Genomic DNA, 18164 nt, shown 5'->3' with positions numbered 1-18164 from the left:
TCGTGCGGTGCAGCAACACGGACAACGGCCCCACTATGTGAATGGGCGCAAATGATGGCGCGCTTCACTTGCCCTTCAGCTTGCGTAACAAAGCTTGGAAACGTGGGAACCCGCTCCAAACCTCACCTTGTCATTTTTAGGCGTCTAGACTGTCCTTTCGCTTCTTGTTTAAACATTCGGAAAAATTAACTCGACGGATTTGTTGTTGAAATTGGGAAGTCGCTTTAGACAGTACTATTGCCGATATCCGCAACACGCATGCAGCTGGATCTGTTCATCATTCATCCAGTCTTACTCCTCATTCTCACCTGACGTCTTCCGACTCCGCTTTCCAACACCACGCCCATCCACCATCTGGGCACGCTACTAGCACATCACCACACCCACTTTTCGATCAACCTCTCGGTCTTATCTCACGTCTTACACATCTTCTCGGCGAAATGGATTGCATAGAGGCCATGGGCGCGCGACGAGCCATGTCGCTCATGTTCACCGTCCCGGAGCGCTTCGTAGGCTTCGCGCACATGGATCAGAAGACCTTCTTTGAACTCTCAGACTGGATCCTGGCAAACGTCGCATCACAAATTACTCCGGACATAAGTGTGGAAGAATCGCTCTTCATCTTCTTGGATATCGTGGCGCAAGGGAACAGCTTCAGTACTGTGGCGTATGGGTGGGATCATGACTTGGAGCTTACACAAGGGTATGTCATTCGACAAACACTGCTTGCGTTGAATTGGAATAGGAACTGACTATCGCGGGTGTAGCATATTCCTAAACGTCCTTAACGCTCTCACAATCCTGCGCGAGAGTAGGGAAATCGCCGATACGTGCCCGCCCTTTACACAAACCCGTAAGCGATGGGAAGTCGCTCGCAAATGGAACCAGAAACGATCTCGCATGGGCGCCAGTGGTGGCGTTGCCCGGATAGGCTACGACGAAATGTGCCGAGATGGTCTTGAGGTTGACCAAGAGTGCCTGAAAGAAGCCCTGATGGCGCTGAACAACTTCATCCATGAGAACGCGGACCATGACGAATCATGATTACGCGCGCAATTCTGCTATTTCCTTTGTTTCCTTGCATCTGCTCCGGTGTTGTTTTGGCGTTTGGGTAACGACTAGGGTAACGCATTGCACCGGTTGGGAAGGCTGAGCTTGGTGTTGACACGATCTTCTCTCGTTCTTGTTTCGTATGTACACATGTACTCTCTTTTGCAGATCAAATCGATCCCCGCTGGCCGTTTGACGCCGCTGCATTCGCCTTCAGATGTCTCGTGGATATGTCGTGACGTCTTCGATATCGTCTGCTCAGGCCAGGGCTACAGCTTCCACCGTACCTTTGCCCAACACACTCAGCCTGCCCCTCTTGATTCCTAGTGCGTCTTCAATCCTCGAATCGGGTTCTCCCTTGGCCTGTCTCATCATCGCCAATGTTATGACACCAGCATCCACATATGTTCTCCCTTGGAAACCTCTCCTACCTACGTCTCGCAACTCGTCTTCCGCCTGATCTGCTATCTTTTGTCTTGCCTCTAGTACTCGCAGTACAGGGTTGTTGCGCGGGTCTGGGAACGCGGACTGTGGTAGCGATTGCATCATGGTATCCGAGGGCAAATTGGGCGAGGTGTTCCGACGAGGATCGAACTGCGATTGAGAGGAAGGCGAGTAATGTGGGTTCGGTTGTACAGCACCGAGACTGCTCAATCGAGATGCGAAGGCAGGATCGCGCGCATCTTGTAAGACAGCTAGAACTAAAATTAGTACTGCGTCGCCAATCCTCTGAGACTGTAATATCACATACCTTCCGTCTTCTCTCCTGTAGCCTGCACCTCAGGATGCACAGTCGGTCCCCTTGTAGGAGCCTGTGCAGGTGCGGAAGGCGCGGGAGCCCTTTGTGTGGTACTTGTAGGAGCCCTGGTAGGGTATTGCCGTGCGGCAGAGCCAGCAGCCTTTGCGCCTTTAGAAGCCGAAGAGCCCATTATCGTTATTGAGGGGTATGCTGAATGTGGGGTTGTTGCAGAATGTTGAGATGCGTGGTGATAACGGGGGGAAAGATAAGATGCACGTATGGGACTTTGTGAAGCTCGGACCAACTCGATGATGTCGTGGAGATCTCCCGCGTCATGAAGGGGTTTACTACTTTGGGTGATGCTTGCGAAGTATTCAACGAATCGTAATTTTATTTCAGCAACATCGTCCCACGATAGTCTCAGGCAACAACGCTCTACGCTTAAAGAAGCTTTTCGTCTGCGCGGTAGTGCCCTGCGACCAAGAAAGCCAACTCCAACGCCTGCTTCTCGTTCAACCTGGGGTCGCAGTATGTTGTGTAGTTCAGACTCAGATCCTCATCCACCAAACCTTCACTTCCTCCGGTGCACTCTGTGACGGCATCGCCAGTGAGTTCTAGGTGCATACCACCAAGGAATGAGCCATGTTCCTTGTGGATCTTGAGTGCTGATGAAAGCTCGGAGAAGATGCTGTTGAAAGAGCGGGTCTTGATACCAGTAGGCGTGCTGCGCGTGTTGCTGTTGATGTGTTAGCGATTGAAGCTTCTCAAATTGAAGGTCGACTTACCCATGCATAGGGTCACACTGCCACACTACAATGTGCCCACTGCTCTTGACAGCCTCAATGTGCGCGCCAAGCATAGACTCAACCTTGTCCGCACCATAACGCGTGATCAACGTAATCTTGCCGATCTCCTTGTTTGGATTGACAATGTCAAGTAGCTCAACCAACTCATCGTTCTTCATGGATGGCCCAACCTTGATACCAATGGGGTTCTCAATACCACGGAAGTACTCCACATGGCCTCCATCGATCTGGCGAGTTCTGTCTCCAATCCAGATAAAATGAGCAGAGGTGTTGTACCAGCCCTTGCCATCGTTTGATGGTTGCGAAGGCTTGTAACCAGCGGGATGTCTGAGCCTCCTTGTCAAGCTCTGTTCATACTCTAGCACAAGACCTTCGTGGCTGGTGAAGAGGTCGACTGTTTGTAGCTGACCGGATGTATCCGCACCGATAGTCTTCATGAACCGTAGTGAGTCGGAGATGCTGTTTACAATCTTCGTGTACTTTGACTGCAGCTCTTCATCCCGAACATGACCAAGTTCCCAATCCAGAGGGTTATGCAAGTCAGCGATGCCACTTGCTAGCTGTCCACGAATGTAGTTCAGGGTCGTCGCAGAGTGGAAGTAAGCGCTGACCAACCTCTCGGGGTCAACTCTTCGGGAATCAGGATCATATCCGTTAAGAATATCGCCACGGAAGCTGGGAACCTCCTTGCCGTTCAGCATCTCAGTTGGGCTTGATCTGGGCTTAGCATACTGTCCGGCTATGCGGCCAATACGAATGACAGGCTTATTCGAACCCCAAATCAGAACCAAACTCATCTGCAACAGAAGCTTGATCTTTGCATCGATTGGGTTGTCTGCACAGTAAGAGAACAACTCGGCGCAGTCACCTCCTTGCAGCAAAAACGATTTTCCAAGTGCAGCATCGCGGAGACTAGCCTTGAGTCTGGCTATTTCTGTCGGGGTGACGATTGGTGGAAGACTTGATAGCTTGGTCAAGGCAGAAGACACTGCTGCTTGGTCTTCGTAGGTAACGACTTGCTTAATGGGTTTTGACCTCCAAGCTATACTCGTTAGTACATCGACCCTAATATCCATGATGCTTTCTTACAGGCCGGCGACCATCCCTCAGATTCACCGTTCGCCTCAGCTTCTTGCTTTGGCCTTTCAGGCAGTTGTGTCGAGTTTGCGCTCATGGTGGGTTGAGATGACTGTGATTGTGGTTGGCCGCTGGCTGCTGCCATGAACTGGGAGACGTAATCGGTCAATTTTGCGTGTCCTTCGCTGTCCATAGTGTGATGCTTTCTCAGGTGATACACAGTTTTGGTGACTAAGTCAAGGTTGTCTAGGCGCGACACAAAAGACTAGCTTCGAGTCACTTGTTAATATGGCAATGCGGCAAGGATTCGCCTGCATAGAGACGTGAACAAAGGGCAGAGGCACATGACTCAAGGGACAAAATCTGCAACGAAAAGCGGATTGCGCGCGCAATACACAATGACGTAACGCGGCCGACTTACCTCGAATATGCTGATAGACGTAAAGCGACTACTCGATCGCTCTTGTGCTAATTTTCTTTTGCAACATTATGTTCCGTGTTCGGGGTGTGTGTGCGCTCATAGTGTAGGATGCATGAATTAGAAAGATCAGCCAATGACGGCCGCTCTTTTTTCCCATTGGCTATATTTCCATAATCCTTAGCTACCCCACATCCCGCAGCTCTCCAATCCACAATCGTCATTCCATCTATCTCTACCGACTGTGTAAGCTCTTGAGGCCACCACCTATTCCTTCAAATCTCCAAACCCATACCGCGTTACTACCAGTATCTAAAATGGCAGAGCCCCAACCTTCTGGTGTTCAGGAAGGCGCTGCCGACCCTCACGCACCCACCGGTACGGCTGAAGACCGCAAAGCCGCCGCTGCCCTCTCTACTCTCGATGCGCCACAAGAAGGTGACAACGGCTCGAAGAAAGAAGTTGACGGAAAAGCACTAGACAAAGCGATGAAAGGATTGAATGTCAAGGACAAGAAAGAAGGCGAGAAGAAGAATGTCAAGATTGAGGCCGCGGATGTTACTCTGCTGGTATGTCAATCTTGTGAAAGATGGACGGAGAGAGTGACAGGCGAGTGCCATAAAATAGCCGCGCATGGACTGACATTAGCATGAACAGGTCAACGAACTCGAAGTTACGAAGCCAAAGGCGACAGAGCTGTTGCGCGCGCACGATGGCAATGCGGTGAAGGCTATGAGCGCATTTGTCATGGCGGCGCCTTGAGCAAGTACGTGAGGAACATGACCGCGACTATACCCTGAAAATCAGTCCATAATTGAAAATGCGCATACAGAGATATTTGAGTATACATCTGGATGTGAGACAGGAGCTGGAGGGGCGCACACTTTGTTGCTACGCTACTCAAGTGGATGATGAGCATGGAGCACCAACATACGGAATAGATCACAATACGAAGAGAATTCACTACAGTGGTGTCTCGGGACAAAGGCGCTCCAGAGCAAGAATGGGTGGGTCGTTGTCGACGGAACAACAAGAGCCAAACAGCGCTGATAAGACAATGCTAGATTACAAAAAAGAAATCAACCAACTAAGAACGTTGTCTGTCACAAGCCCAGATTGACATCAGCGATAATACGCCAAAAGTCAGCTACAAATTCCCCACCCTCTTGCAATAGCAGCATAAATGCTTCGTGCTTCCCAATAGTCGACACCTCACAAGCTATGTACTCAACTACTAGTTTCCTGAGCTCGTCAATAGTTCCGTCGGATTTCCTGTTCTCTCCATGGTCATACGCATATCTAGCCAACTCGACCACATCGCCCACTCGTTGCTTATAAAGTTTGAAACCACGAAGGGTTTGATGGAGTTTTTGCAGGGTCAGACGCTTTAGTGGATCGACGAGGCGCATACAAGCGAAGGTGTAGAGACGTGCGTGCGCTAGAAAGATACGAGTGAAGTCTTGTTCAAACGTGATGTTCGATTTGGGCATTTGGTCAATGAGCATTGCTGTTTTGGGCTCGAGTGGTGTGAGATAACTACGCTCGTCGAATCTCTTGCGTAAAGCATCAGTCCTCTTAGCGGGTTTCCTCTTAGCGGGTTTTCTCTTTGCCCAGCTGGGCACCCCCCAGTCTTCTGTTTCTAATTCTTGTACCGGTTCTGGTTCTGGTTCTGGTACTGGTTCTGGTACTGGTGCTGGCTCTTCTTCCAATGGTGGTTCTGATTCTGGTTCTGCTGGTGACGGCGCATCTTCGCAACTGTGCGCGTTGCCATTTATAACATTGCTCCGCGCGGCTCTATCTATGCCCGGGAGTGGCACAGTATAGTCGTAGCGATACGCATATTCAACGTATCGAGCAAAATCACCTGGGTCCATATCGGGGTACTCAACGGATCCCTCTTGCGACTGCGCCATGCCATTATTAACGAGCGCATGAAAATACCATGAGGTTGCGGCGATGGCCTTAGAATGAACCACAAATGCCCTCTTTTCTGTCCCGACATAGAATGTGAACAATTTTGATTGGACGAGTCTACACACTATTAGTTACATGGTCAGTTTGCTAGCGTTGCATACGCACTCCTCAAAGGAACATGTAGTTGGTGGCTCGCCCATTGTTGGTACGTTTGGTCAACTCTGTAACACCTATTGAACTCGCCATGATATATGATGATTAAGACTCTAAACGCTTGATGCGGGGTCGTACAGCGCATACTTACACAGGCGATATGCACGTCGTGTAGTACAAGATGATCCTGCTGCGTGTGGCGTCCAGACACGTCTTCCAGATGTGCAGCTGTCTGCACTGTGCCGCAAACGTCAAACAGATACTGTCACACATAACACAAGCCGATAGTCATTGGACAATCTCGTCCAAACGAAAGACAGCAGGATAAGTGCGCCTGGTAATACAGTAGTCGATAGATAATCTTAGCTCAATCCTGTCCTGAAGGTCTCCGAGACAGTTGATTGAGCGGAGGCCGAGCGAGCAGCTCGCGAGGTAAGGGACAAGGATGCGAACACTAAGATCAACAGATTGCCTGCGGTCGGTGATTGTAAGAGAGAGCCATCGTCAGAGTTCGGCGAAGATCTTCAGGACTTAGTCTTGAGTCACAGTATTGTAAGATAGCTTTGGCGTAATCATCAGTATTCCATTGGTAAAATTATGCATCTCCATGTCTTCCACTCCCAATAAAACCATGTCTCTAGCGACAGCTAGAAAGATAGATAAGATACTTGTTTCAGCTTCAAGTCTCGTCATCAGTGGAAAATGCTTCGCCAGGAGCTCCTAGCCAAGCGTCCTCCAGCGTCTGTATACATATCGTTTCAAATTCAATGCCACGCGCAACCTGACCATTGAATGCGTCAATAAACACCAGATTTTCTTCGGCGCAGGGCCAGGAATGCTCGTGTGTAGCCCCAGCCCACATCCAGAAACCATCTGCGCAGACTATATGAATCTCTTCCACACTAGCAAACTTCATGAGTTCAGTTGATTCAGTATGGTAGAAGTATTCCTCTGAATTCTCTCGTTCAAACTTGAGACGCTTGACTGCTGATGCGATCGATTCGTAATTGCAGAACCTAGAAGCCCCAATATCCACCATATCAATGTTGAGATCTAACCAGACATAGCGCTGCTCCATGTCAGGAGAGCCTACTTCCTTGGGCCCTTCTTCTGCCCGTCGCTCATGGAGCGTGAAGAACCTCTTCATGGCGATCTCAGCCTCGTTGTTGACTTTGGATTTCTTTGTTGCAGGAGCGACCTCAAAGAAAATTCGCCTGTAAAGTCCAAGGTTTCGCGCTTCCCGGCAGGACTGTAGTATGGCTGGAATTGGCGTAGACGAGACCAGCTGGCCATAGCGTTCAGTCCCCTTTCGAACACGCCGGACGTCGACGGTGCGCGGTTCGACGGTGTCCTTCCAGATCTGCTCTCGGAGCTCCAGAGGAAGCCGCGGAAATGGATGAAAAGTGGTCATGGTGTAGGATAGCGACCGATGTAGTTGAAGAGTAGCTCTAGCCCAGTTTTGTCCTGGAGGCCTCCCCTCATAGTGATTGCGATAGTCGCTCGGAACCGCATTCCGATGGAGATGCAAAACTGCCCATCGCCGCAGATGCTCAAACAAGCTGCATCACTTTGTACGCACGTTGCAAGTGTGTAGTAGTGTAAACATGAACCTCGAAAATGACCATCACTATAGGGATCCGCTCAAAGGGCGATGAGACCCACAAGTGTAAGCGAGCAACGAGCTTCTAGGGCAACCGCAACCGCGTCGCTCTGCCGTTGCTTTTGCCATCGCAAAACAAGGTTCCACTACGCTGCGTCATTCGTGATCCTAGTAAGATGACCGCGCGGGACGTTGCACAAGGGCTCCCATGCTTGCTGCCGACCTCCTCGACGAATCGCGTCGTGCGATCTGTAATGATGTGCACCGCGTACGTCACTGATCCGTGGATATGGTAGATGCTCCATACCTCACTACTCGTCGTTCAAGTCGACATAACGGAAGCCAGATACACTAACGGCCATTTACCAACTGTCCATCTATCCTGTTTCCTTGCTGGCGCTACTAGCGCATACAACTTGTCAACACGGCGCCTCAAGTCCCCTCTCGTCGCGCTCTCGCTGGCATCGCACTTATTTCTGTGCTGTCGGCTGTTGAGAAGCAGCGTAAGAAGAAGGGAAAAGATAAAGAAGAACAGTACAATTTCGACGCGACCGAAGATATGTCTGGTGAATTGCAGACTATACCCGCGCGCCATGGCGTCGCGACATTTGTGCCCAGAGGCAGGACGATCAAGGTCATCAACACATATGGCAAGCAAGTGGTAAGTATGTGGGCATTTACCCTAGGCCCACCACCTGAGGAGGGAGATGATGAAGAGGGTGAAGGAAAGGAACTGGATGATGAACAAGTCAAGAAAGAGGCAGAGCAAATGAAGAAGGCTGTGGAGGAGGAGGGTGAGAAAGGTGAAGAGGCGGCCAAAGACAAAGAAGACGAGTCGAACGAGCCGGAAGAGCCGAAGAAAGATGTAGAGGACGATCCGGAGGAGCAGAAGAAGGATGCAGGTAGCAGTGGCAAGGAAACTCAATCTACTGAAGAGGCAGTCGAAAGCCCAAAAGAAGAAGCTGCTGAAGACCCGCCCGAACAAGCTCCTGATACACTCGACAACGAGAAGACAACCGAGAGCACGGCGTCATCGTCGAAGCAGCCCAATAAACGCACTTGGGCGTCATATCTCCCTTCGATTCCATATCGCAACAAGGGCGGAGCGAACAAGCAGGAAGCAGAGCAGAAGCCTAGCCCTGAGCAAGAGAAGAAACAGAACGAGGAGAATACCAAGAAGTGGTCGTCATACCTACCGACTGGAAAGAGTTTCTCTAGTTATGTGCCGAATGTCGAAGTACCCGACAAGAACGCCGTCGTGAGCGCGTTCAAGTCGAGCCATTACCGCGATCCGAACAAGAGCTATGCGGAACAGCTCTACGACTTCTCAAAGACGCCTGTAGGCGCTGGAACCATCGCTGGTAAGTTTTTCATCTTGTGATCTATATCGTAGGAGTGGATAGTGACATTAGACAGCTGCGACAGGTTCAGGCTACGCATCCTCGGCCTACGCTGTATACTCCGCATACGCCTCGACACATCCCTCCAACTCTTCGCAACCTCCAATGGAGTACCTCTCCCTTCCCCACACGCGCGCTTCCTCGCACAAACTCGTGCCAGAAGTCGATGACGAGCTCCTGACCAACCTGCGCAACCCGATCGTCACCCTTATTGAAGACACATCGCCCGGTGGACATGACACACTGACGGCGGCGTGTGACGCGAACCAGTACGCTTCATTAGGCGTTGACAAGCCGGCAGAACATGGTAGCTGTGCCGAGAACCTCGTCCTCGCGCTTAAGGAAATCAACGAGACGGCAGGACTCAAGGGTCCAAAAGCAGTTGGCGCAGACATCTCAGTCAATATCGCACCCACGCCTCTTCATCTTTTCATGAATGCGCCTCTACAATCCGAGGGTAGTGACCAAACCGACGGTGCGGGCACAAAGGGCGTGACGCTCAGAGTCGATGAGCCCAAAGGCAAAAAGCGATGCTTCGTCCGCTTCCGTGCCGAGCGGGATGTAGTCATTGTATTCAGCGCTTGCCCTATGGATGTAGGAAAGCAGAATGGCGGACGGTGCATGGCAGCCAACTTCATGGTCGAAGACGTACAAGAAGGCGAGGACCTCGCATCATCTATCGCATCTGGCAAAGCGAAGAAATCACCGAAGAAGCTGAACGAGAAGGACAAGGCGAACAAGACGAAGCAAGAACCTAAGAAGGCGGATCAAGAAGAAAAGAAAGACGACTCAACAGAGAAGAAGGAAGCACCAAAGAAGCCTGAACTGAAGAAGACAGAGTCGGCGAAACAAACACCCAAGAAGGATGAAGATCCAGCAGACAAGAAACCAGCGTCTAGCCAACAAGAACCATCCGCACCACAGAAGGAAGAGAAGCCAAGCGGCTCGACGACGTCCGAAGAGCCGAAGCCGAAGAAGAAGCCTAAGAAGCTTCAGGTGCGTAGCCAAGGTGCTTCCACGCCAGCACAGTCCTCGTGAAGCTAGTTGAGATACATAATGTGTTACAACCCAATGGGTAGCTTGGATGTTTATGCTTGGAACATATATGATAGTCTTGGTCACTTGCGGTACAATTTTGTAGCAGAGTAATGTTTATCGTACACCTAGGTCTTGTTATGTGTATCTTTACGATGAAGTTCGTGACAGTGACTTACAAAGAACGCTTGACTTCATAAGAGCATATATATGGGTACTGAACAGTCACACTTTGGAGTTGGTAAGCAAGAGAATAAATTGAGGATCTGGTACAGTCAGAGGAACGAGGGTACGCTACGTCAGAATCCCTATCTGGTCCACCCAGGCTCGCGCAACCCAATGGCCACCTTTCCTAATTCGCAATCTCCTTAAGCAAGAGTAGCCCTAGCCTCCTTCCCTTTTACATAAACCGTCTCCATCCTCTTCTGCGGTACTGCTGTGGGTGCTGCATCATCCTCCCTCTTCCCCCATGAAATATATGTTGGCGGCGCTGGCTTCGGCCACGTAATACTCTGCCAGGGGAACTCTAAGCCAATACTGTTCTGTGGCTTCGGCTCTGCTTCTGCATCTCTCTCAGCTACTGCGGGTGCAGCAGTGGGTTCAGGCGCAGGAGCAGCAACGCGCTTTTCCTTACCCCAGATGACAGTGTAGGTGGGTGGATTGAGGCCGACACTGTTTGGCTGTGTTGGCTGTGATGGCGGAGGGAAGTCATCGTCATCATCATCGTCTTCGGGAAGCTCCGGCGATGAGGTGGGTACAGCATCGTCTTCTTGGCGCTTCTTGCCCCAGATCACGGTTACAGTAGGCGGGTTAAGGCCGATGCTGTTTGCTTGGGTTGGCTGAGAAGGAGGTGGGAAGTCGTCTTCTGGGTCTTCTGGAAAAGGATCCTCAGGAAAGGGATCTTCTGGGTCGGTAGGATAGGGCTCTTCTCCATCCTCGGGAAGCGGTTCTTCAGGTGAAGGAGTAGGCTCGGGTTCGTCGTAGTTCCAGGATACACTGAAGTTGGGCGGGCCTACGGTGATCTCGGCAGGGGGAGTAGTAGTGGAAGTATAGATAGGAGTAGGGGTCAGAGTTGAGGGGGATGAGGATGGCGAAGGACTGGGCGTTGGGGTAGGGAGAGGAATAGGGGATGGTGATGGTGTAGGCGTGGGTGTAGGAGTGGGCTTAGGCGTTGTTGTAGCTTTAGAAGAAGACTTGGAGGTTGACTTGGAGGTTGACTTCGATGTGCTCTTTGATGTACTCTTCTTCGTCGTAGTCGTTGTCTTCTTAGTCGAAGTCGTTTTTGTCTTCTTGGTAGTCGTAGAAGTAGGCTTTGCTTCTCTTCTGTTCAAATCCCAACTCACGCTGAACTTAGGGGGCGACAGACTCATGAAAGCGCTCTTGGTTGTCGAAGGCACTGGTACTGGGGAGGGAATTGGCTTCGCGGTTGACGAGGGCTTTGGAGTCGAAGTTGGCTTTTCTGTTGACTTCAAGGTGGACTTTGACGTTGGTTTCGTTGGCTTCGGTGGCCATGGGTGCCACGGTGGATAGGGCTTCTTGGTGGACGAAACCTTGCTGGACGAAGCAGATTTGATAGAAGAAGACACTGAAGCCTTGGAGCTGGTGGTAGGAGCTGTGCTGATGGTGCTTGAGTTGGACCAAATGGGTGGCAGTGATGTGACGGTGGGATATTCAGAGGTCGGTTCTGGTTTTGGCGTTGATGAAGCACCGGGGCCGTCTCCGTCCCAAGTAACACTGTATGATGGCTTACCAATGCTAATCTGATCGCTGGGCTTAGTTGGAGGATATGCAGGCTCCTCAGGCTCTTCCGGCTCAGGAGTTGGTGCAGGACCATCCGTCGCCCAGCTTATCCAGAAGGATGGTTTGCCAATACTGAATTGATCTGTTGGCTTGGACGGAGGTGGATAGTCGGGTTCTTCAGGAGCTGGCGTAGGCGCAGGTCCACTGGTCTCCCAGCTGATCCAGCCAGATGGCGTGCCGATACTGAATTGATCCGTTGGCTTGGCTGGAGGCGGGTAGTCAGGGTTTCCGGGTGCATCTGTAGGAGCTGGTCCAGTAGTTTCCCAACTGAGCCACCCCGATGGCGTTCCAAGACTGATCTCATCCGTTGGTATGGAAGGAATAACAGGCTCCTGTGGCTCTTCGGTAGGTTCCGAGTTACCAGTATCCCAAGAGACACTCTGCTTGGGTGGTGTGACCCCTATCTGGCGATTGTGTAGACCTGCAGGCGCTGCATGAGCACTGGAAGAAAGTCAGCGATAGTTTCTTATTGTAGGTATCATGACTAACCCGATAGCGAGGCCAAGAAGCGCAAGCACGCTATTCCGTGCAAAAGCCATATTCCAAGAGTAGCGTCTTACGCAAAACTAGATCGTAAGATACGAGCACACTCCAGAATTGACCCATTCACTGCGACTATGCGAAGAAGTTATAGACTTTGCTCGGTTCGTCATTCCGGTCCAACTGCCCACATAGGCGACGAGTTTGTGTGTAAATGAAAGATACGAGCCTAGACAGCATCGCACCGTACGAGACATCGGTTGCACGTGTGCGATACTGCGGATGTTGCATTAGCGATGCTTGATAGTTGTGAATCCGGGCTCTAGGTCGTGCTTTCGATCTCGCAGCGCAATATATCCTGATAGCCGTCGGGTGCAGCTGTGGCATGACCTGGAAAGGCCTAAATATAGGGATACATCGTGCTCTACGAAGGGTTGATTTGGCGAAACATGGGGACGTTCGGCAGAATTAGAGTGGTTCTTGTTTGGCTATATTGCTGGCTATTTGATGTGATCGTGACATGCATGGGGACAGCCGAGAAGTCCAGGGTCCTCCACGCAATGCCCTTGCATATTCATATGAGCCGGTGCCAGCTCTGAATCTCTCGAAATCTCGACAACGTTATCTCTGTAACGTGTAGACCCGGTCTGAATGCGGACACGCTTGGCACTTTCCTGTTTGTTCGAAAAGGGTGAAGCGAGAATTACGATATTCGCATTCGGAAAGGTAAGGACTTGTAGTCATTTACTCCAGGGTAATTCTCGGCCCAAGTACGCTCCAGATGGCCTATCTTTAGACAAGACGAAAGGGAATTGTAATAAGTCGTACTGATAACATCCTTGGCAGACAGCCTGCGAGTGTGCCCATGAACCTAGTGAAACACGCGATACTTCTTGTGCCGGCAACCGAGGTGATTCATGGTGATTGATTCCCTAGGCGCTAGAAAATGACCTTGAACAGCCAGGCACCAATGTTCTCGGCCTACACAGAGTGCTTCGAACCCTCGTATGCTATGCGTTGTATACGCACAGCATTTAGTGTGGTGAGTTCACCCATCCGACGGAGGATCTAAGAGCTTATCCAGCGGCCATTTGCGTATTGCTCGTATGCTGAGTGGAGCGAGGTAGCCGGCTTCGAACATCTCAAGGCCAGCCCATCCTATCATTGCAGCATTGTCAGTGCAGAACTTGGGTGGCGGAAAATGTAATTCAACATCCGGAAACCCATGGGCGCAAAGCGTCTTTGCCAATCTGATGACCGTTAGCACACTTTGTTTTTAATGGTCGACGACGCTGCATGCCTTCGTACTGATGAATCAACTTACATGTGTCGAAGAAATAAGTTGGCGGCCACACCACCAGCCATGACAACTGCGGGTGCATGTACGACGTCCTGTTGAGATTGCAGGCCTAGAACCACCCGCGAAGCGACATGTTCAAACGCAGCACGCATAGTCTCACTTGCTAGATCTTTCCGTTCTTCGATACTGACGTCGACAGACGCCCTCTCGACTTTGTTGAATTTTCTTGTCGCTGGATCCATACCAAATCGAACGATGCGCTCAACCATTGTGGTAATGCCGGAAAAGCTCAACTCAAGACTGTTGATCTTGACCCCTCCACCTGCCTTGGTCAGTGGTCGGTTGAGAGCCCAGCCCCATTTGGTTGCGCTCTTCCGCGTCGCGTCTTCATGGTTCACCGGCACCTCGTACCAGCTGTATTGATAGCCGAAGGTTTCTAGGTAGGTCTTGGCAGTATACACAGATGGGGTTGAAACAGCTGTGGACGAGTCGCTAGGTGTTGGCCGTGTTCGTGGAGTGTCTGGTAAAGCAAACGCTTCTAGAAGCGCTCCGTACATAGTGCTCTTCGACGTCTGCATTATCTCTGCAGGTAGCACGACGCGTGCTATCTTGTCCAAACACTCCCCAATAGCAATATCATTTGTAGAGCCTAGAACACGATGGTCTGTCAAGGACGCCGAGTGTATGAGCAACGTATGGCCTCCAGATGCAAGAACCGACAGGAATGGGAACTTGGGAGGAATTTCGGTCGTTGTCGGATCGTGAAGGACTGTTTGGGCGGACGGATCTTTCTTCTCGACGTGGGCTTCGAGGGCGCTGACCATGCGTGGTGTGAGGGCGTGAGCTTGCATATGATGTACTCCAACGAGAGGTTTCTAGCATATGCATCAGTAGCAGGTCCTTGTATAGAAGCTAGTGCAGTACCTGCCATGCGACAGCGAGTCCCTTTGCAGTATCAAGGCCAGTGAAGAGATTACTGCGCATGCCCGGCCCACGAGTGACCGACACAAAGTCGGGCAACCTCCTCGCCGCAATATCTACTGCGCCCGTCTGTGTCCCATCTGCCTCTGAAGGAAGCGCTCCATCTCGCATAGGGAGAGAGCGAATGGCTTCATTCACAAGAATAGCAAGACTCTCCTGGTGAGACAGAAGCGATACCAGTGGATGCACGCCTTGATAGATGGCATTGTCCGATGTCACTTTCTTGTGGAAATGGAGTTGGGCTGTCGGGCGACCATTTTGCGTTCCTTTTTCGATTATGGCTACTGATGTATCATCGCAAGACGTCTCGATGGCAAGTGTCATCAAGCAGCGTCGAGGCCTCCATTGCGGCGAGTGAAGCGTTCGCGATCGGACGACGGCTTGGAATATGCTGCACCGAGGTCGCATGCCTCAAAGGAGGGCAGGTATATAGCTGGTTCGCGTGAGGTGGGGTGTTGAGGGCCAGACGCGTTGACGATGTGCATGCAGGTGCGCGCACAATCCTGCAGGAACGGCGGAAGGGTTCCGAGTCAGGAGTGACGTACGTCCCGAAGCTTCGAGCCTCACATGCCAACACGACCATTTGACATCACCTGAGTCTTCACCCCTGACCATCTTGACGATGCGATCAACATCCGACAACTCTCTATCTCATGGCTGATGTAGATAAACGGACAGACGGCCCAGAGCCATACTCGTCGGCGGGCTTCGACTTCACCCTGCTACCGGACTACGACAACGACTTTGTCCAGGAAGCGCACTTTGTCGAATTCGAGAAGGCCTTGGCTGCGCCCGAAAACTCGCCCTCGACCGAAGACCTCACAGCGCCGCCGCCCGAGCGAACCTTCATCTCCGCCCTCAACGACTGGCGCCCCGTCCACCAGCGCGTCAAGCGGCGCAAGAAGAGCAAAGCGCCCCCGCGACGCGGCAAGGATGAGACGCGCGAAGGCTTCGTCTACGTACTGCTCAAGTGGCCACTACTGCTAGTGGTGTTGGGGTGGCTGCTGTTCCTGAGCATAGCCTACGTCTTCACTCGCCTGTACATCTACCTGTACGAACACTGGATAACATGGCGAGGCACACGCCAGAGACTAAGACAGCGACTGAACGACGCGAGATCGTATGAGGAGTGGATAGAGGGGGCAAAGGAGCTAGACGCATACCTGGGCAACGAATCGTGGAAGGAGAAGGCTGACTACGCATACTATGACAGCAAGACCATCGCAAGAGTACACCAACAGATGGTCAAACTGCGCGAGAAAGCCGAAGCAGAAGAAAGGGCTGGATCAGGATCAAATGCCTCCAAAGGCCAACACACTGCTGTTGAGGACCTCCGCGCGCTCTTGGAAGGTAGGATCCTCTGTCACATCACCACAGATTGTCTCTAACGTCGCATTTAGCTTCGATGAAGAACAACTTCGTAGGGTTCGAAAACCCGCGATTGTACAGCGAAACTTACTACGGAACCAAAGACCTCGTTCAGAAGTTCGTCGACGAAGCCGAGACATCGCTCGCTTTCCTCTTGCGGACCAACCAGCTCGATGCAGAGAACAAGCGCGCCCTGTTCAAACACCTCGGCAGCAACTTCGGTCGCACTGCACTATGTCTGTCCGGAGGAGCGACCTTTGCATACTACCACTTTGGTGTGGCCAAAGCTCTGATGGATGCCGAACTGCTGCCAGAGGTCATCACGGGTACATCTGGAGGAGCGCTCGTGGCTGCACTGCTATGCACAAGGACCGACGAAGAGCTAAAGAAGCTGCTCGTACCAGCTCTGGCTCATCGAATTACAGCATGTCACGAAGGCATCCTCACTTGGTCAAAGAGATGGTATAAGACGGGAGCGAGATTCGACAGCGTCGATTGGGCAAAGAAATGTGCTTGGATGACCCGTGGCAGTTTGACCTTCAAGGAGGCATACCAGAGGACCGGGCGCATACTGAACGTCTCATGTGTGCCCTCAGACCCACACTCGCCCACTATCTTAGCCAACTACATCACAGCCCCAGACTGCGTCGTCTGGTCAGCAGTCCTGGCATCTGCTGCTGTTCCGGGCATACTCAACCCAGTGGTCTTGATGAAGAAGAACAAGGACGGCAGTCTTTCGCCCTACTCTTTTGGACATAAGTGGAAAGACGGCAGTTTGCGAACGGACATTCCACTCAAGGCACTGAATCTCCACTTCAATGTTCGATTCTCGATCGTAAGCCAGGTTAACCCCCACATTAACATCTTCTTCTTTTCGTCCCGCGGATCGGTCGGTCGACCTGTCACTCATCGGCGAGGACGCGGCTGGAGAGGTGGCTTCTTAGGCTCGGCCACAGAGCAATACCTTAAACTTGACCTCAATAAATGGCTCAAGGTGCTTCGGCATCTCGAATTGTTGCCTCGCCCGCTCGGCCAAGACTGGAGTGAGCTTTGGCTGCAGCGCTTCAGCGGCACTATAACCATCTGGCCCAAATCCATACCTTCAGACTTTGTTTATATACTTACTGACCCCACGCCGCAACGATTAGCACGCATGATACACGTTGGTCAACAATCAGCTTTCCCCAAACTGAAATTTATTGCGAACCGCGCAAAATTAGAATACGCTATTCAAGAAGGGAGGCGAAAGTTCAGACCTCGTGGTGCACGCGATGACGATATAGTTAACGCTTTGAGCGAGGAAGACCTCCGCAGCTTGCTGAAGCGCACAAGAAGCGATGGTCCGGAGGATGGTGCTCTGTACCCAGCATCGGGATCAGAGTCCTCGTCGACAGCAGAACCATCGCGACCTGGTTCGCCCGTGAATCTTCCTCTCGGCTTCACGTTCGCTCGCAAGAAGAAGAATGCGCCGGCTGAACTGGCAGTCACAGATGAGAAACTAGACGTTCCTGATAGTCCGTCACTGGGAAAACGATTGAGCGGATGGTGGTCCGCCATGTCACCTCAAGCTACAACACACTCTACAGAGCTCAAGTCTCGCCCACGCGATCCGCGATATATCCACGACCGTCCGAATTCGATGTTCGAATTCAGACCATCCGGCGACATGATAGGCGTTCCCAAAGGAAGAAAGCAGAGCGAGGTTTTCGACGACTCGGACAACGCAGACGAATCTCAGGACACTTCTAGACGCAGACAGCAGCACAAGGGGGGCGCATTTGGTGACACGGATGCCGGTATGGAAGATGCTGACGACCATGGCGAGGCAGCAGATTTCGGCGATGATGAAAGAGATCAAGATGAAGTGCAGAATGTTGGAGTAGGACTTGGTCTTGAGGGACAAGCCTTGTAGTGTTTCCATTTGCCTTATACCTAGAGTAGACTGTAAACAATTTTAATGGGTAAATCTTCCAAAAAGTTGGTTTCGGACTTTGGTCTCGCGATAGGTTTCTCAGCTGCGAAAACGTTTGTTTTCTACAAAGT

The 18164-nt window shown here is 51.5% G+C and overlaps 10 protein-coding genes across 10 annotated transcripts; 4 read left to right on the top strand and 6 right to left on the bottom strand.

Moving 5' to 3' along the window:
- Positions 1 to 117: 117 nt before the first annotated feature.
- Positions 118 to 1249, top strand: CC77DRAFT_9223 (hypothetical protein). The gene is made up of 2 exons (XM_018533734.1): positions 118 to 703; positions 768 to 1249. Exons 1-2 carry the CDS (start codon positions 441 to 443, stop codon positions 1042 to 1044), a joined length of 540 nt encoding a protein of 179 aa, XP_018391277.1. The 5' UTR covers positions 118 to 440; the 3' UTR covers positions 1045 to 1249.
- Positions 1120 to 2143, bottom strand: CC77DRAFT_8728 (hypothetical protein). The gene is made up of 2 exons (XM_018533503.1): positions 1802 to 2143; positions 1120 to 1745 (listed from the first exon to the last, which is right to left on the bottom strand). Exons 1-2 carry the CDS (start codon positions 1977 to 1979, stop codon positions 1309 to 1311), a joined length of 615 nt encoding a protein of 204 aa, XP_018391276.1. The 5' UTR covers positions 1980 to 2143; the 3' UTR covers positions 1120 to 1308.
- Positions 2144 to 2230: 87 nt separating this feature from the next.
- Positions 2231 to 3865, bottom strand: CC77DRAFT_1003890 (phospho-2-dehydro-3-deoxyheptonate aldolase; the record flags this gene model as incomplete). Its single annotated transcript, XM_018523230.1, has 3 exons — positions 2231 to 2525; positions 2575 to 3637; positions 3685 to 3865. 3 exons carry the CDS (start codon positions 3863 to 3865, stop codon positions 2231 to 2233), a joined length of 1539 nt encoding a protein of 512 aa, XP_018391275.1.
- A 174-nt stretch (positions 3866 to 4039) lies between these two features.
- On the top strand, positions 4040 to 5065 carry CC77DRAFT_9293 (hypothetical protein). The gene is made up of 3 exons (XM_018534097.1): positions 4040 to 4659; positions 4748 to 4856; positions 4923 to 5065. Exons 1-2 carry the CDS (start codon positions 4408 to 4410, stop codon positions 4850 to 4852), a joined length of 357 nt encoding a protein of 118 aa, XP_018391274.1. The 5' UTR covers positions 4040 to 4407; the 3' UTR covers positions 4853 to 4856; positions 4923 to 5065.
- Positions 5066 to 5085: 20 nt separating this feature from the next.
- Positions 5086 to 6393, bottom strand: CC77DRAFT_1089826 (hypothetical protein). The gene is made up of 2 exons (XM_018529492.1): positions 6170 to 6393; positions 5086 to 6121 (listed from the first exon to the last, which is right to left on the bottom strand). Exons 1-2 carry the CDS (start codon positions 6202 to 6204, stop codon positions 5194 to 5196), a joined length of 963 nt encoding a protein of 320 aa, XP_018391273.1. The 5' UTR covers positions 6205 to 6393; the 3' UTR covers positions 5086 to 5193.
- Positions 6394 to 6723: 330 nt separating this feature from the next.
- Positions 6724 to 7858, bottom strand: CC77DRAFT_1015208 (hypothetical protein). The gene has a single exon (XM_018523976.1). It carries the CDS (start codon positions 7566 to 7568, stop codon positions 6837 to 6839), a length of 732 nt encoding a protein of 243 aa, XP_018391272.1. The 5' UTR covers positions 7569 to 7858; the 3' UTR covers positions 6724 to 6836.
- A 28-nt stretch (positions 7859 to 7886) lies between these two features.
- On the top strand, positions 7887 to 10325 carry CC77DRAFT_978141 (hypothetical protein). The gene is made up of 2 exons (XM_018535995.1): positions 7887 to 9118; positions 9174 to 10325. The coding sequence occupies exons 1-2, from the start codon at positions 8317 to 8319 to the stop codon at positions 10193 to 10195; spliced, it is 1824 nt and encodes a 607-aa protein (XP_018391271.1). The 5' UTR covers positions 7887 to 8316; the 3' UTR covers positions 10196 to 10325.
- A 235-nt stretch (positions 10326 to 10560) lies between these two features.
- On the bottom strand, positions 10561 to 12531 carry CC77DRAFT_1003885 (hypothetical protein; the record flags this gene model as incomplete). The annotated part of the gene is made up of 2 exons (XM_018523229.1): positions 10561 to 12433; positions 12482 to 12531. The coding sequence occupies 2 exons, from the start codon at positions 12529 to 12531 to the stop codon at positions 10561 to 10563; spliced, it is 1923 nt and encodes a 640-aa protein (XP_018391270.1).
- Positions 12532 to 13792: 1261 nt separating this feature from the next.
- Positions 13793 to 15077, bottom strand: CC77DRAFT_925039 (glycoprotease pgp1 mitochondrial precursor; the record flags this gene model as incomplete). Its single annotated transcript, XM_018533838.1, has 2 exons — positions 13793 to 14647; positions 14697 to 15077. The coding sequence occupies 2 exons, from the start codon at positions 15075 to 15077 to the stop codon at positions 13793 to 13795; spliced, it is 1236 nt and encodes a 411-aa protein (XP_018391269.1).
- A 317-nt stretch (positions 15078 to 15394) lies between these two features.
- CC77DRAFT_978132 (patatin-domain-containing protein) lies at positions 15395 to 18059 on the top strand. Its single transcript, XM_018535994.1, has 2 exons — positions 15395 to 16103; positions 16154 to 18059. The coding sequence occupies exons 1-2, from the start codon at positions 15407 to 15409 to the stop codon at positions 18031 to 18033; spliced, it is 2577 nt and encodes an 858-aa protein (XP_018391268.1). The 5' UTR covers positions 15395 to 15406; the 3' UTR covers positions 18034 to 18059.
- Positions 18060 to 18164: the final 105 nt, after the last annotated feature.

Source organism: Alternaria alternata, assembly GCF_001642055.1.
Source record: "Alternaria alternata strain SRC1lrK2f unplaced genomic scaffold CC77scaffold_1, whole genome shotgun sequence".
NCBI lineage: Eukaryota > Fungi > Ascomycota > Dothideomycetes > Pleosporales > Pleosporaceae > Alternaria > Alternaria alternata.
The sequence above is the reverse complement of the archived record's forward strand: the minus strand, read 5'-3'. Positions and strand labels throughout refer to the sequence as shown.